The sequence below is a fragment of the Cyrtonyx montezumae genome, unplaced genomic scaffold (assembly GCF_038088225.1).
Source record: "Cyrtonyx montezumae isolate F1298 unplaced genomic scaffold, pur_monq_1.0 scaffold_21, whole genome shotgun sequence".
NCBI lineage: Eukaryota > Metazoa > Chordata > Aves > Galliformes > Odontophoridae > Cyrtonyx > Cyrtonyx montezumae.
This window is the reverse complement of record NW_027071948.1, coordinates 2,561,839-2,576,247: the sequence shown is the minus strand read 5'-3', so window position 1 is coordinate 2,576,247 and position 14,409 is coordinate 2,561,839. Positions and strand designations below refer to the sequence as shown.

The window sequence follows — 14,409 nt, the reverse complement described above, 5'->3', positions numbered from 1 at the left end:
AAAGCATCTGCATCTCCTCAGAAAGCCCGTGGGCAAAAATGTGTCCCAAATCCCTTCACCCCTCCAGTTCAGCTATGCAGCTTTTCTAAATCCACTCTCCCACGTGTAAAGAGAAGCCCCCTGTGTCGCCAGCTCTTGGAGCAGGTGGGCTTTCATAGTAATGTGTACATACAGGCGTGCCAAGGAAGTGCTGGTGGGGGTAAAAGCACTGTAACATAGCCTGCAGTGTGGCACAGCAAACACAAAGCATCTTTGCGAGGAGATTAGCATATTTAGAGCTGCTTCCAAGCTGCACTTAGAAGCTGGCAGTCCCTCAGTACAGTCATATAAGCAGATGTGTGCCTGGCATAAGGACCGTACGGTTCATTCAGTTCTGTATCACAAAAGCAATATTTCTCAATACAATAGTGGCTTTCAGCTGAGGATCCAAACCTGCACACGTAAGGCTTTATTCACTGGTTCATCTGTTCTTCCCTCTGAGGATACAGGAGGCTTGATTGGGTTCTGTTCTCCCAGGGATGGGGGAAATGACAACACAGTACAGGCCCTTAGGGCATCACATACCTGATGTGCTCTCCTTTGCCCATCTGAGACCACTGTGCCCAAATTTATGGGGGAGACGATGCCACGGCTCCAGTTTGGAATTATTTCTTCTGTCTTTGCCTTGAAGCCAAAGGAAGAAAGTGGATGGCCTCCAGCTGTGGTGGTGCTGGTTCCACATGAGGCTGGGCAGGGTAATAAAGCCCTGACTGTGTCTAAGTGGTTGGACTATCCTGTCTCCTTCGTGTGACTTCAGACAAATCCTGCAGTGTCTGAGAAGCAGGTTTTAAGAGGCATTCATGTGCTCAGAGATGCAGAATGGTGCCTTATGGGATTTTCCAAAGTGCATAAGCAGGTTTATACAGATTTAGAAGAGATCAGTAAGACTTAGATGCCACACAATGGCAAATCCTTATATGAACTGCAAGGTGTCTCTCGTCTGCACGCATCTCCTCCATGGAGATCTCCTCTGTGCTTTCCCCGTGCTGTTCTAAGCTTTGAATTCAGGCCATAACGAATAGGGACCTTCCCAAATTATCCCTACCCAAAGGATCACTGTTCTCTGCGTGTGTCAGCAGGGTTTCTTGCAAAGGTTTTGACGCAAACCTAACTGGGGTGAAACCAAGGAGACTCACTGAGACCTTTTACTGAAGGAACCCAACCCCATGCCCTCGACCTCCCCATTAATCAGTTTGTTTGCCTTTCCTCCTCCACCTCCAATCCGTTAGCTGGATGAGCTTTTCCGAAATTCTGATGTTAAGAAGGATTTCAAGAGCATCCGTGTCCGAGACCTGGGGCAGAGCAGCGCTGTCCGTGTCATTGTGGAGTCCCACTTTGACCCAGGTAGGAACTGTCTGAGAAACCAGCGTGTCCGTGAGCAAACCTTGTAAAAATGTGTCAGGGTTATGCCCTTTGTCCAGCAAAATCAAGAGATGATGGGAGGAGCTGCCACCGGAGCTGGTGCCTGGAAGGGCTCTTCTGGGTCAGGGAGTGATTCAGATGCATCAAAGGGAGGTTGTGAAGGGAAAACTGCTTGGTGGGGTTGCGTTTCACACTTGTCTTTCTCCTGGCTGTGATCAGCCACTTCCTACACGGCAGCTGATGTCCAGGCAGCTCTGCTGAAGCAACTCAGAGCCTCCAAGAAGAGGACCATCCTGGTGAAGAAGCCTCAACAGGAGCACGTCAAATTCATGGACTTTGGTGAGCGCCCTGTCTACTCGTGGCCAATCCCCTGTCCCTTGTGTTGGGCACTTGGGTCAGGGGAGAAAGGCTCTCATGCCTTGGTGCACACAGCATTCTTGCTGAGCCTCCCTCAAAACCCAAGCTCCTTTCCTCTTTGCGAAGAGACCTGCAAAGTGCCAGCCTCACCCTGCTCATTGCTGCCTTCCAGACTGGATCCCCAGGCTCTTCACCACCACCGTCACCACCACCACGGCCACCACCATGGCACCTGCCACCACGCGGAGGCACACCACGGCCTCCGTTGCCACCACGGCCCACATCCCACGCCAGGACACCGTGGGTCACCCCAGTGCCAAGCTGGCAGCTCCTGCAAGCACCAGGAGACCAACATCCACCCTGCCCACCACCGCCCGGCGCAAACCCACACGCCAGCCCCCCATCCCCACCAAGAAGCCCTCACGACCCTGCGACTCCCACCCCTGCCTGCATGGTGGCACCTGCGAGGACGATGGGAAAGAGTTTACCTGCAGCTGCCCAGCGGGCAAAGGAGGGGCTGTCTGTGAGAAACGTAGGTGGCCTCTGGTTTGTCTTGGGGTGCTGGAGCTTGTGGCTGTGGGGTAAGGGAGTTGGGACCTTGAAAGGTCCCTTCCAACTCAAATGAATCTGTGCACACTGGGGACAGCATGGGAAGGGCATCTCTTGGGGCTTTTGGTTCCAAAGTCACCTTCCAACCGAGGATGCAAGTGGGAAAGTGCTGCTCTGCAGTCATCCCTCTCCCAGAGTGTCGTGACGTGCACTGGTTGAGTGGGGATGGAGAGCAAACCCAGCCCTGTACCAAGTGCTGTGTCCCAGCCAGGAGCAGGCTGTGCAAGCACAAAAAGTAGTAAGAAGCAAAGCTGTAGGGAAAGAAGGTGCCAGAAGCAATTTCTTACTGGCTGTGCTACATCAGTGCCCTGGAGCCACGGGGATTGTGAGCTGCTGCTTTTGTATCTCGTGGCATTGCCTGCGGCTCCTGAAGTTGCTGAGTGCACAGAGACTGGTGCTGTCTTCTGGCACATTTGGGATGCGTGTGCTGATGATTCAGGTGCTATTCCCCAGTGCTCAGAGCTGCTTAGCAAACAGCCACACGCACATCGTGCTCACCCAGAGCTTCTGTTACACGCCTTGAGCTCCCACTGCCACAGCAGAGCTCCAGGCATCTCCGAGTGCTAATTCCTGGAAAGCTGCATCCCTAAAGCTCAAAGCTGAAGCTCTCAAAGCTGCTTCTGGCTGTGGGTGGCAAATCCTGTTCCTTTTAACGGGGCTTGCCCTCCTCCCTCCGTACTTTTTGCAGCCATCAGGTACTTCATCCCCAGCTTCGGCGGCAAGTCCTACCTGGCCTTCAAGATGATGAAGGCGTACCACACCGTGCGCATCGCCATGGAGTTCAGGGCCACGGAGCTCAGCGGGCTGCTGCTGTACAATGGGCAGAACCATGGCAAGGACTTCATCTCCCTGGCATTGTTGAACGGCTTCATGCAGCTCAGGTGGGTGCCCTGGCTGGAGGCTTCCAGATGAGGGAGCAGCAGCGAACGGAGAAGATGGGGAATGCGTTTCCTCGCGGCACTTTTCAGGGCGATTCAATTCGTGTGTCGCTCGGTTTGAATTTGAAAAGGGTAGGAGGTGTGGGAGGTGGGTTTATTTTTGTTCTTTTACTGAGGTCTTTTTTTGGCGCTGTTCTCGCGCCGTGAAAAGAAACGTAGGGGGAACGGAGAGAGAAAAGCTCCCGCAACCCGAGGTGGAATTATTTTTACGCTTCCAAAAAGGCGCGGATTCAAGTTCCCAGCTTCTGCTTGGGGCGCAGCTGTCCTTGCAGTGCAGGGCACCCTCGCTGTGAGGCAGCACGGCCATCAGCCCTCCCCATCCTCTGCTCCAGGTTTAACACCGGCTCCGGCACGGGCATCATCACCAGCAAGGTGCATGTGAAGCTTGGCAAGTGGCACCAGCTGGTGGCCAACCGCAACCGCCGCAGCGGGATGCTGGCTGTGGACGGGGAGCCCCACGTCAGTGGGGAGAGTCCCACGGGCACCGATGGGCTCAACCTGGACACCGACCTCTTTGTCGGAGGAGCCCCCGAGGACCAAATGGTTGTGTGAGTAGCGCGGTGCCGTGGCGGAGCGTCGCTTAATCCAAGCGCGTGGAAGGCGTGGTGTTTTTCTCCCCCACCTCACCGTGTCCTTTGTCCCTTCAGAGTGGCGGAGCGTACTGCAGTTACGGCTGGCCTGAAGGGCTGCATCCGCCTCCTGGATGTCAACAACCAGATGTATGACCTGCGGGAGAAAGGCAGCGATGTGCTGTACGGCAGCGGGGTGGGCGAGTGTGGCAACGACCCCTGCCACCCCAACCCCTGCCACCATGGGGGCATCTGCCACGTCAAGGAGGCGGAGATGTTCCACTGCGAGTGTCTTCACTCCTACACCGGTATGGGGTCGGGCGTTGCTGGGGGGTCCTGAGAGGTCCAAAAGCCTTCGGGGTGGCAGAGGGGAAGATGGGGTGGGGAACCTTGGCAGCGCCTCCAAGAAGTGTAGGATGAAGCCGTGCACGTTGGAGACAGAATCTGTTTCAGGTCTCTCCATATGTGCACGAGTCAAGGGACGAGGATCTGTGCCAAAAAATTCCACTTGTATTTTAGGGCAGAGCAACGTGTGGGCATCACCTGTGCTTTTGTGGGGTCTGTCTATTGCAGGGGGTCCTTGGGCCACGTGAGCCCAACCTGAGGTGGGACAGAAGGGCTGGCAGGGCCGTCAGGGGACGTGTCATCCTCTGCCCCCCCCCCCAGAGCAGGGCTGTCTGGCTGTTAGGGATGCTGACGTGACCAGCTCTCTCTTCTGCTGCAGGTCCGACGTGTGCTGATGAGAGGAACCCATGCGACCCAACGCCGTGCCACATCTCTGCCACCTGCCTGGTGCTGCCAGAGGGAGGTGCCATGTGTGCCTGTCCCATGGGACGAGAGGGAGAGTTCTGCGAGCGAGGTGTGTTGGGGCTGGGGAGGGATGGAGCTGCCGATGTCCCCAGCTTGCATGACTAGGAGCCCCTGCCTGCTGCTGAAGCTGCTGTGCCTCCTCTTCCTCACCATTCCCTCGTTTGTGCCCAGTGACGGAGCAGGACCACACCATGCCCTTCCTCCCAGAGTTCAGTGGTTTTTCCTACCTGGAGCTGAACGGGCTGCAGACCTTCGTTCCTGACCTGCAGTAAGTGCTCAGGAACGTGTTTGCCAGTGGCAAAAGCTTGGAGATTTTATCTAGGGGGATTGGAAGCGCTAGAATTGCTGTTGCCAGGATGTGGCATGATCTGCCAAGGTGCCTGGTGCTGCAGTGGGCTGGGTGAGCACTGCAGGCTGCCATCCTGAAGGTGACATGTGCCTGTCCTTGCATGGCAGTTCTGCCGGTGGGGTCAAAGGGTGGCATCCCTAAGAGATCTGAGAGACCAGGCAGCAGATGTCTCCAGGGCCCTTTGCATGGGGCTAGAGGAAGAGAGTCTGTGGGCAGCTGATTTGGAGGCTATCTGTCATCTTTCTCTCCTCAGGGACAAAATGTCCATGGAAGTGGTGTTCCTGGCCAAGAGTCCTAGCGGCATGATCTTCTACAACGGGCAGAAGACGGATGGCAAAGGAGACTTTGTGTCTCTGGCTTTGCACGATGGCTACCTGGAGTATCGATACGACCTGGGCAAAGGGGCAGCCGTGCTCAGGTAGGGCTGGAAGCAGGGTGGGTGGTGACTGCAGGGATGTGGTGATTGCTTCCACTGCCCAGTGCTGGCTGGAGCTCCGTCCCCAGGGTGGATGCAGGGGAGTCCTGTTGGCTGTGATCAGAGCCTCTCCCATGGGCTGTGGGTGTTCACAGGGGTTCATTGCAGAGCTCTCACCGTATGCCTTCTCCTCCTTTCCCACCACCAGGAGCAAAGAGCCAGTTCCCCTCAACACCTGGATAAGTGTTTTGTTGGAGAGGAATGGGCGCAAAGGGGTAATGAGGATCAACAATGGCGAGAGAGTGATGGGAGAATCACCGGTACGTTGGCAGGCCAGAGAGACCTGCCTAGAGCTCTCTGGGCTTCCAGCCCTGCTCCTCACCTGTGTGGAATGAGCTGAGATCCCAGAGCTGTGGGCTTTTATTCCCAGAGGCACATGGAGGGTGGAGGAGGAGTGGGCGAGACCTGGGAGCTGAGGATGCTGTGGGACAGCTGCTGCACACTCCTTGCTTTTGCAACCCTGCATGTTGTGATGTTACCCACTGATCTCCCATTTCTCTTTCTCTCTCTCCCTTTGATTTGCATTTGTATTTTTCCCTCCCCTGCTGTCTGGATCCCAGAAATCCCGTAAGGTACAGATAAGTATGACCCACTGCACCTCCATCTCATCTGCCATTGGCACATTGTTCTTCTGTTTTCCATCCAGATCTCAGTGTCTCACCTGCTCCCCTTCCCATCTGACCAAGCAGCTTTAGGTTCCCTGTAGATTAGAGACAATCGTTTCCTCTTCATTAATTTCCAACCAGTTGTTGCATTTTTGTTTTGGAAGCATTACGATTAATCTGGTCATGTTTCTCGTGTTAACTCCACGAAGCATTCGCTAGTGACTCATATAACTGCATCCTGGTCCTACTGCTGTGGCCCAGGTCCCCATATCATTTGAGTTAGAGGAGAACCTCATTGAAATGGCTGATAGAGTCATGGAGTAGCTCGGGTTGGAAGGGGCCTTAAAGATCATCTAGTTCCAACCTCGCTGCCACGGGAAAGGGTGCCACCCTACATCAGGTTGTCTGTAGAGGATCTGTGGCATCTGAATGCATCTCCTCCCATCTCCCCTCCTCGTCAGGTGCCTCACACCTTCCTGAACCTGAAGGAGCCATTCTATGTGGGGGGAGCCCCTGATTTCAGCAAGCTGGCTCGAGCTGCAGCCATCTCCACCAGCTTCGATGGCGCCGTGCAGAGGGTGAGCCCGGTGCCAGAGGTGCCATCTCCCATGAGGACACTCCCAGCACATGGGTCCCTGTGGACAAACGCTGTGTCACGGGGGCCTGTGGGGCTCAGGGCTCACAATGATGGGGTACAAAGGCTGACTCTTGTCCTTTCCCACCTTCCAGATCTCAGTGAAGGGGGTGCCCGTGCTGAAGGAGCAGCACATCCGCAGTGCCGTTGAAATCTCGCCCTTCCGTGCCCACCCCTGCACCCAGAAGCCCAACCCCTGCCAGAATGGAGGCACCTGCAGCCCCCGGCTGGAGAGCTACGAGTGTGCCTGCCAGAGGGGCTTCTCTGGGGCTCACTGCGAGAAAGGTGAGGCTGTCATGGCAGGGACCCCCACCAGCCCCATCTTGTTGTGCTGGGTATTGGCTGGTTGGCACTGTCCTGCAGTGGGGAAGCCAGGACCATCACCAAGCCCCGACTTTAACCAAGAAAACAAAAGGGCTGCAGATTTCATGTCACTTGGCTGCAAAACTGGAAGCTGGCCCACACTCACTGCCCATAAAATCAGAGCTCAGGGCTGCCACGCCGCCGTGTCTGTGCCTGCCTCCCTCTTTTGTGAATGCCCTGGATAAAGGAGGATCTTTCTGATCCCCGAGGACAGACAGGCTGTGCTGTGTTGCCTGACAGCTCCTCTTTTTCCCATCTTCAGTGATCATTGAGAAGGCAGCTGGAGATGCAGAGGCCATTGCATTTGATGGCAGGACGTACATGGAGTACCACAATGCTGTGACAAAGAGGTAACTTGTGATCAAAACAAGGAGTTGGGGAGCGTGGGGCAAAGAAGCCTAAAACCAGTGTCCCAAGATGGATGGTGAACCTTCACTTCCAGCCCGTGCCTCAAAAACTGCCTTGTTGATGGAGGAGTTCCCCACAGCGGGTGCTGGGGTGGGGTGACGCTGACGTTATGCTCCATCCATCTCCCCTTTGCACCCCCTGAAGCCCCCCTTGCACTAAGTTCCTGCCTGAGGAGCGTGTCTGCGTTCTGTTTGTTGTCTGTCTCTCTGTCTGTCCGTCTCTTCTCAGTGTCGATGTTTCTTTGTTTTCAAGCCACCTGAGCAATGAGATCCCTGCGTAAGTACAGCCCCCCCTGCAGCCCACCCGTGGGGCAGGATGGGGACAGGCATGGGGACGTTTGCCTGGGGCTGCCATGGGTGGGCACTCCCAGCCCATGGCAAGGAGGGCACAGCTCTGGTTTGGCTTTGCTGCAGGCAGATGTTGCTTGCTGCAACTTAGCTTTGGTTCAGAGGGATGAATGCAGAGCAGGAAAGGTCCCAGTACGAGCCTCTTCCATCAGCAGCAAAGTGTTAAATGTGGAAATAGAACAAGTGGACGGGCAGCACTGATGAACCACGTCCCTGCAGACAAGCAGAAAGCTGCTGCCTTCGTGTCCTGCCTCTCCCAGCACCTGCAAGGGGAAGGTCACCCTCCCCAGCCACCTCCTCACCTGAGCCAGCCTGCACCCGTTTTGGCTGTGCATGTCCCATCCTGCAAAGGGAGCTTAGCACTTCTCCCCAAATCCCTGAGCTGGGATTTGGCAGCGGCGCTCGCCAGGGCTCAAGGGCTCGTTGGGTTGCCCATAAAAAGTCACTTCTCCTTCCCGCAGACAGATATCGGGTGTGCCTTGGGCAGGACCTGTGCTCCAGTTGCTTCTCTAGGCTCTGCTGGCCATGACATGCCCGTACATTTTGTTTTGAACATACCTTGTGATACGTACATATCCCTGGAGCTGGAGCCCCTAGCGTGCCCAGCAGTGCCAGCAAGACAGCTGTACTCCTGGGTTTCCCCTTCTCCGTGCACGCCCAATGCCCTGAGGCTGACTCAGAGCAGCCTTATGTGACCGTGCAGCTCCCATTCCCCATCCCAAAGGCAGGTGGCTGGCCATGAAGTACTCCTTGCATGAGGCCGAGGACCAAAAGATCCCTTCCCCAAAATGTCCCATCCCCAACAATGCCCCACTGTGCCATCCTAAGTGCCTGGCTGCAAACCCCAGCATCTTAGCATGAGGGATCAGCAGGAACACGAGCAGTCCCAACGCAGGAGAGCATCACCGTGCTGGGAGAGGGCTCTGGGACACCCCAGCTAAGCAGCAACACACACATTTGTCTCGTTGGCTTGAGGAAGCTCAGCTCATGGACTGCTGAGGCTGGGCAGGGTGGGAGGGCAGGGTCTCCTCCGCTGCCTCACGCTTATCGCATGCTCCCCTTTCTTCCTGCATTTAAGTCCTGACGCACTGGACTACCCCGCCGAGCCCAGGTGAGTCGTGCCAGGCTTCCAGCTCTCGTGCCCCGTGCTCCTCTTGCTGCCTCTGCTTGTCCACGTCTCAGTGCTCCTTCTGTGTGCTGTGCTCTGGGCTTTTTATCTGCAAGGGATACAGCTCTGCAGGTGGAGAGGGCAAACACACAAAGGAAGCTCCAGCAGCTGAGCAGCAGCTCTGTCCCTTGCTCTGAGGGGCCTTTTTTGCAATGGTTGAAAGGGAGATGGAGCTACAGGTTGGATATTAGGAAAAACTTCTCCCAAAGAGTGGTGAGGCGTGGGCACAGTCTGCCCAGGGAGGTGGGAGAGTCTCTGTCCCTGGAGATGTCAATAACCATGGAGATGTGGCACTGAGGGACATGGTCGTTGGGCATGGGGAGGGTGTGTTAGGGCTGGAGTTGGGGATCTTTGAGGTCTTTCCCAGCTTCAGTGATTCTGTGGTTCTGCCCTGAGAACACAGTGGGCTTGTATCTTGCTCTTGTCCAGCCTTCTGAGTGTGCTGTCCCTTGGAAACAAAAAGCTGTCTGTGTTGTCCTGTCTGTGTGCACGTGTCTTGGAGTATCCCAGGAGGGTGGATGGTGACTCTATGAGCAAAGATGGAAATGGCACTGTGGGGAAAACGCTGTCCTTCCAGCATTCCTCCCTTGGAAAAAGGCTGTGTCTGGGATGGAGAGGGTTTTGCTGCCTCTATGGGCAGTCTCCATCCCTTCCAAGTACCTACTGGGCATTCAACAAACCAGAGTGGCATGCCACAGCTTATGGGGCTCGATGTGTCTGCGCCACGTGCTCCACAGAGGGCAGCAGCTCCAGGATGCATCCTGGGACATTCAAGTTGAGGATATTCAGGAAAAATCTTCATGCATAGCCTGTCTATCTCTGGTGATGGCCTTGCTCGGAGCAGGAGCTGGGTTGGGGGCCTGTTGCTTTCGTAGCCGTGTTTTGACACCGCTCTTTGCTCTCCCGACGTAGCGAGAAGGCTTTGCAATCCAACCACTTTGAGCTGAGCATCAAAACAGAAGCCACGCAGGGCCTGATCCTGTGGAGTGGGAAGGGGCTGGAGCGATCCGACTACATCGCCCTCGCCATCGTGGATGGCTTTGTACAGATGATGTATGACCTGGGCTCCAAGCCAGTCATCCTGCGGTCCACAGTCCCCATCAACACCAACCACTGGACCCACATCAAAGCGTACAGGTGGGAAGGGGGCAAAAGTGGGGTTGGGGTGGATTGCTTTGGGACGGGCGAGCGGTGAAACGGGGTCAAGAGCGAGGCCCCACGGTCCCCGAGGGTCGCTCCTGCCCTTGGATAAGAATAGAGGAGAGGCATGTGGGCAATGGGGTGCGTGCTGCGACACGCCTGTCCTCCATTCTGGGAAATGCCAAAGGGAAAGGCTAAAGGAAAGGTTCGTGCCTTTTAGTTTGGCCAGTGGAGGGTTTGACATTCTGCTGTCCCCGCGTTTGGGCGGTGAGGGAGTGGCGAGGGCGGCATGGTTGGCGTGCCACGGATTGCTGCCCGCGGCGAGCTGGGGGCAGCCCTGCGTGCCTCCTCCAAGGGTGTTAATTCTATCCCTTCTTCCCTCCCTGACGGAGCAGGGTACAGAGAGAAGGTTCCCTCCAGGTCGGCAACGAAGCTCCCATCACTGGATCCTCACCGCTGGGTGCCACGCAGCTGGACACGGACGGGGCCCTGTGGCTGGGTAAGGGCTTGGGCAGGGTGACAACCCTGTCTGGGGGTCTGCAATGCCTTTGAATCCAAGTGGTTCGGACACGTTTGGCCTCCCAGAAGCATCTGTTCCTGCTCTAAGCTGGTAGCTTCAGGTCTAGCCCATCTTACAAAGACTCTGTATCCAAGAAAAGGTCACCTTGCCTCTGAGAAGACATAAGATCCCTTCCAGCCTAAGCCATTCTGTGATTCTAGGGGCCATCAAGTTCCAATCCCACGCCATGGAGAGGGCTGCTACCCACCAGGTCAGGCTGCCCAGGGCCCCATCCATCCAGGCCTCAAATGCCTTCAAGGTTGGGGCAACCACGACTTCTTCAGGCAGCCTGTTTTGCTGCCTCTGTACCCTCTGAGTACATTTATTCCTAACATCTAACCTAACAAGAAGTAAATTCTGGCCAGGAAAGGTTTCTGAGCAAGGTCCGCGTGCACGATGCTGGCGGGCAAGGTGCTGGAGCACAGCACCACGTCCTTTGACATCCCCACTCTCTCTTGCAGGGGGAATGGAGCGGCTCAACGTGGCTCACAAGCTGCCCAAGGCCTACAGCACTGGCTTTATTGGCTGTATAAGGGACGTGATTGTCGACCGCCAAGAACTGCATCTGGTGGAGGACGCTTTAAACAACCCCACGATATTACACTGCTCAGCCAAATAGACCCCCAGGGACCCTTCCTTCTCCTTCCCTTCCTCCTGCCTATTGCTGTAATTATTTTCTATTTTTGTAAACTTATTGCTTTTTATATTTTGAGGGGGGAGGGGGGAAAGGGAGGGGAGGAACCACCATTTCTGTTGGGTTATTTGTTCGGTTGCGGTATATCCAGGTCAGTCAGACTCTAATCGAGCAGCAGCAACAAAGAACAAACCTTGAACCAAGCCTCCAAGGAGTGACAGAAGAACTTCCCCATCGCACCCATATTGTAAATCTCACTCATACTTGAAGCTTCTTTTGGGGCTTGTTTATTTTCCCCTCCTTACTTGTGTTCTTGGGTTACTGTTCACATCAATGGGGGGGATAAAGGATGCTGGTGCTGGCAAGCCCTGTGGCCTTTGTGGGTTCACCACTCGCCTGTCTCAGGCCCCTGTGTTCACCCCGTCTCCCTCTGCCCCCATCCTCTCACTATAATTTATGTGTGTAAGGATCTCAAGTGCTTTTCTCCTTTATGATGCTCTGTTAAATCAGGGATGCCATGCACTGGAAGAGAGACCAAGGTCTGCTCTGAGCAGGCAGAAAAGCATTGCTCTTTGGTTGTCTTATGTCTGTTTGCTGGACCAAGAGGGGCTGAGGGGGGAAGTGTCTGTTTCTCTGTTGGCTTTCCTCCTCCTCCTCTTGGACGCATGCAGAAGCAGCTGTGAAACCTCATTTCCACGCTTCGTGTTGACCCAGACTTGTCCTCACCATCTGCTTGCCCTGGCTGCTCTTCCGAGAGCTTCTGTACCCCAAACTGCACCACTGACAACTTGCAACACGTCCTCAGGAGCCGGGGCTGCCCTCCTTCCAGCACCATCTGTGAGGGCATGGGATTGGGTCCTCTTCTGCTTTAAAGAAACCTCTCGGACCTGTCCTGCCCTGCCCCACGTCCATTTTTCAGCCTCCTGGCACGACTTGCCCTCCACCTCCCATGAGGACTGTTGCAGCGCATCTCTGTAGGCTGCTGTTAGAAACCATGCCATGGCAAACACCATTTTACCTTTGTCTTCAAGCTTTTGCAACACAGGAGCTTCCATGTCACGGTCCGAGCTCCTCCAGGTGCCACCAGCGATAGCTCCAGAGGAACGAGAGTGAGCCAGGAGCCACGTGGCCGGGTGGGATTGCTGGGGAGGGGGTTTTTTAAAGTGTCTTTACTGTCTTTGAAGTGTCGTCTTCCTCCATTCAAGTCTTGAAAGCAAAGTGCCAGCTGCACAGCCGCTGCTTGTGTGTGTGTGTTTGCAAACACTGGGCCTCCCCAAAGCGAAAAACAAAGGGATTGCAGCTGTGAGCACCGTCACTCAGGTTCCTTCTCCGTGGGAAGAGCTCCCTGCTGCCACGTGGCATCTGTCACCACTGGGCCGCTGCGGTGTCCCCATCCCACCCTGTGAAGGCAGCTGGCAGTGCTTTGTGGCCAACTGCCCTATGGAGCGTGCAGAATTGGTTGGAAGGGTCCCGCTGGCTGTCAGGTGTACCCTGATATCCCAGGGGCCATCAGTTTGTGGTACTGCATCAATTCCTATCTCACCTTCTGGACCTAATGAAGGGGGAGAGCGCCGTGGCAAACCACTCAGGCTAATTTTTGCTTTTTACTTCTTGCCCAAGCAGGGAGGAATCCCCCACCCCATAGAAATCAATGCCTGATCTGTTGTCAGTCCCCTAAAAAGAGACCCCGATGGTTCCCATATTTCAGGGAAGACCGTGTGTGCGTGGCAATAGCACGTGTTGAGTGGCTGCTGTATACAGCGTGGGGGTCCTGGGGGGGAGGGTACGTGGTGATGGCTGCGTTGGGGTGTGCATCCCACTGAGACCAAGGGGGGGAGGGCACCGTGGCGGAGGAAGGTGCTCGTTTTTGCAGAATGCCACTGAAATGATGCAAAAAAAAAAAAAAAAAAGGGGGGGAAAAAAAAAAGAAAGAAAAAAACGCAACAAGAACTCTGTCTGCTTTCGCTGGGGCTTGGAAATGCCTTAAAACAGGACACAGTGCCCTCGTCGTCGTCGAGCCTGGGTCTGCAGTGCTCCCTGGGGGCCGTGCACTTAACCTGGGCTTCATTTTTAACAGTGTTTATACCATGTACGTACAACGATGACAAAGTGACGTCGAGGTTTGGGTTTTCTTTTTTTTTTTCTTTTTTTTTCCTTTTTTTTTTTTAATTTAAATAATGTCCGTGTGGCTTCATTTATAGGGTAAATTAATGGCCGTTGTGAACTGCTGTATGAATCCCGAAGGGCAATGCACAGTAGAGGAGCAGCATGATATAACCGTTACTAACTTGTGTCTTTCGTCAATCACCATGAAATAAAGTTTGGAAACGATTAAGTACCTTTTTCTATTTTCCCGATCTCTTTCTTCCTTGCCACCACCTCCTCTTGGGCAGTGGTTTCAGCAGCGGTTTTGCATCCGTCCCATTGGCATCATGTGCGAAGCGAGAACATCACGTTAGGGAGGCCGTTAATTCAGCGCACCCCGTCCTCCTCCCGACACCCAGCGACGATGGAGCGGTGTCTGCAGCAGCACAGCAGGAGCCAGCCCTGCTCTGGGTAACGAGACACCGCGGCCTCACAATGGGAAACAATGGGGCCACTGTCAGAGCAGCCCCAGGGGTTGCACGACGTGCAAGTGGGGCCGTGTTTTGCTCAAGATCAGCCTCGCGGTGCCGCGTCTTCTCGACAATGACCTTATTATGCTACAACAGGCATGGGCTTGCAAAGTCAGTACCTCTTTCACGGGCTCCCTGCCAGCTCCGCTGCAAAGCAGGAGGAGAAAAAGCTGTCATTGTCTTGGCCAGAATGAGAAGCCGAGCTCTGACAGCTGGATGTGTTGGTTTTCTGTTCTGGGTTTTATTTTATTTTTATTTTTAACTACATGCTGGAAAAACCCTTTGTGAGTGGAAAGAGGAAGGAAAGAAGGGGAAGAGCAGCGCTGGGGGCATGCTTGGGCAGGCAGCAGGCGTGACTCAGGGGAAGGGCTTGGCTGTGCTGCTGGCAGCCCCCCCAGCCAACACCCAGCTTGAGCTGGGAGCAAGGG

General features: G+C 55.0%; 1 protein-coding gene and 1 long non-coding RNA gene across 2 annotated transcripts in view; both read left to right on the top strand.

Annotated features, from left to right (window-relative positions):
• Positions 1-11,670, top strand: part of AGRN (agrin) — a 60,125-nt gene extending 48,455 nt beyond the window's left edge. Inside the window, 17 exon segments of the mRNA XM_065737989.1 lie at positions 1,269-1,383; positions 1,621-1,740; positions 1,931-2,290; positions 3,056-3,248; positions 3,638-3,853; positions 3,953-4,182; positions 4,599-4,733; positions 4,856-4,952; positions 5,287-5,451; positions 5,657-5,768; positions 6,069-6,080; positions 6,575-6,691; positions 6,843-7,032; positions 7,373-7,460; positions 9,946-10,170; positions 10,569-10,672; positions 11,194-11,670. Of these exon segments, the coding sequence (XP_065594061.1) occupies positions 1,269-1,383; positions 1,621-1,740; positions 1,931-2,290; positions 3,056-3,248; positions 3,638-3,853; positions 3,953-4,182; positions 4,599-4,733; positions 4,856-4,952; positions 5,287-5,451; positions 5,657-5,768; positions 6,069-6,080; positions 6,575-6,691; positions 6,843-7,032; positions 7,373-7,460; positions 9,946-10,170; positions 10,569-10,672; positions 11,194-11,351 (2,637 nt within the window). The 3' untranslated portion in view covers positions 11,352-11,670.
• Positions 11,671-13,249: 1,579 nt separating this feature from the next.
• Positions 13,250-13,708, top strand: LOC136049497 (uncharacterized). The gene is made up of 2 exons (XR_010622309.1): positions 13,250-13,455; positions 13,568-13,708. It is a non-coding gene; the product is annotated as an uncharacterized LOC136049497 (long non-coding RNA).
• The last annotated feature ends 701 nt before the right edge of the window (positions 13,709-14,409 follow it).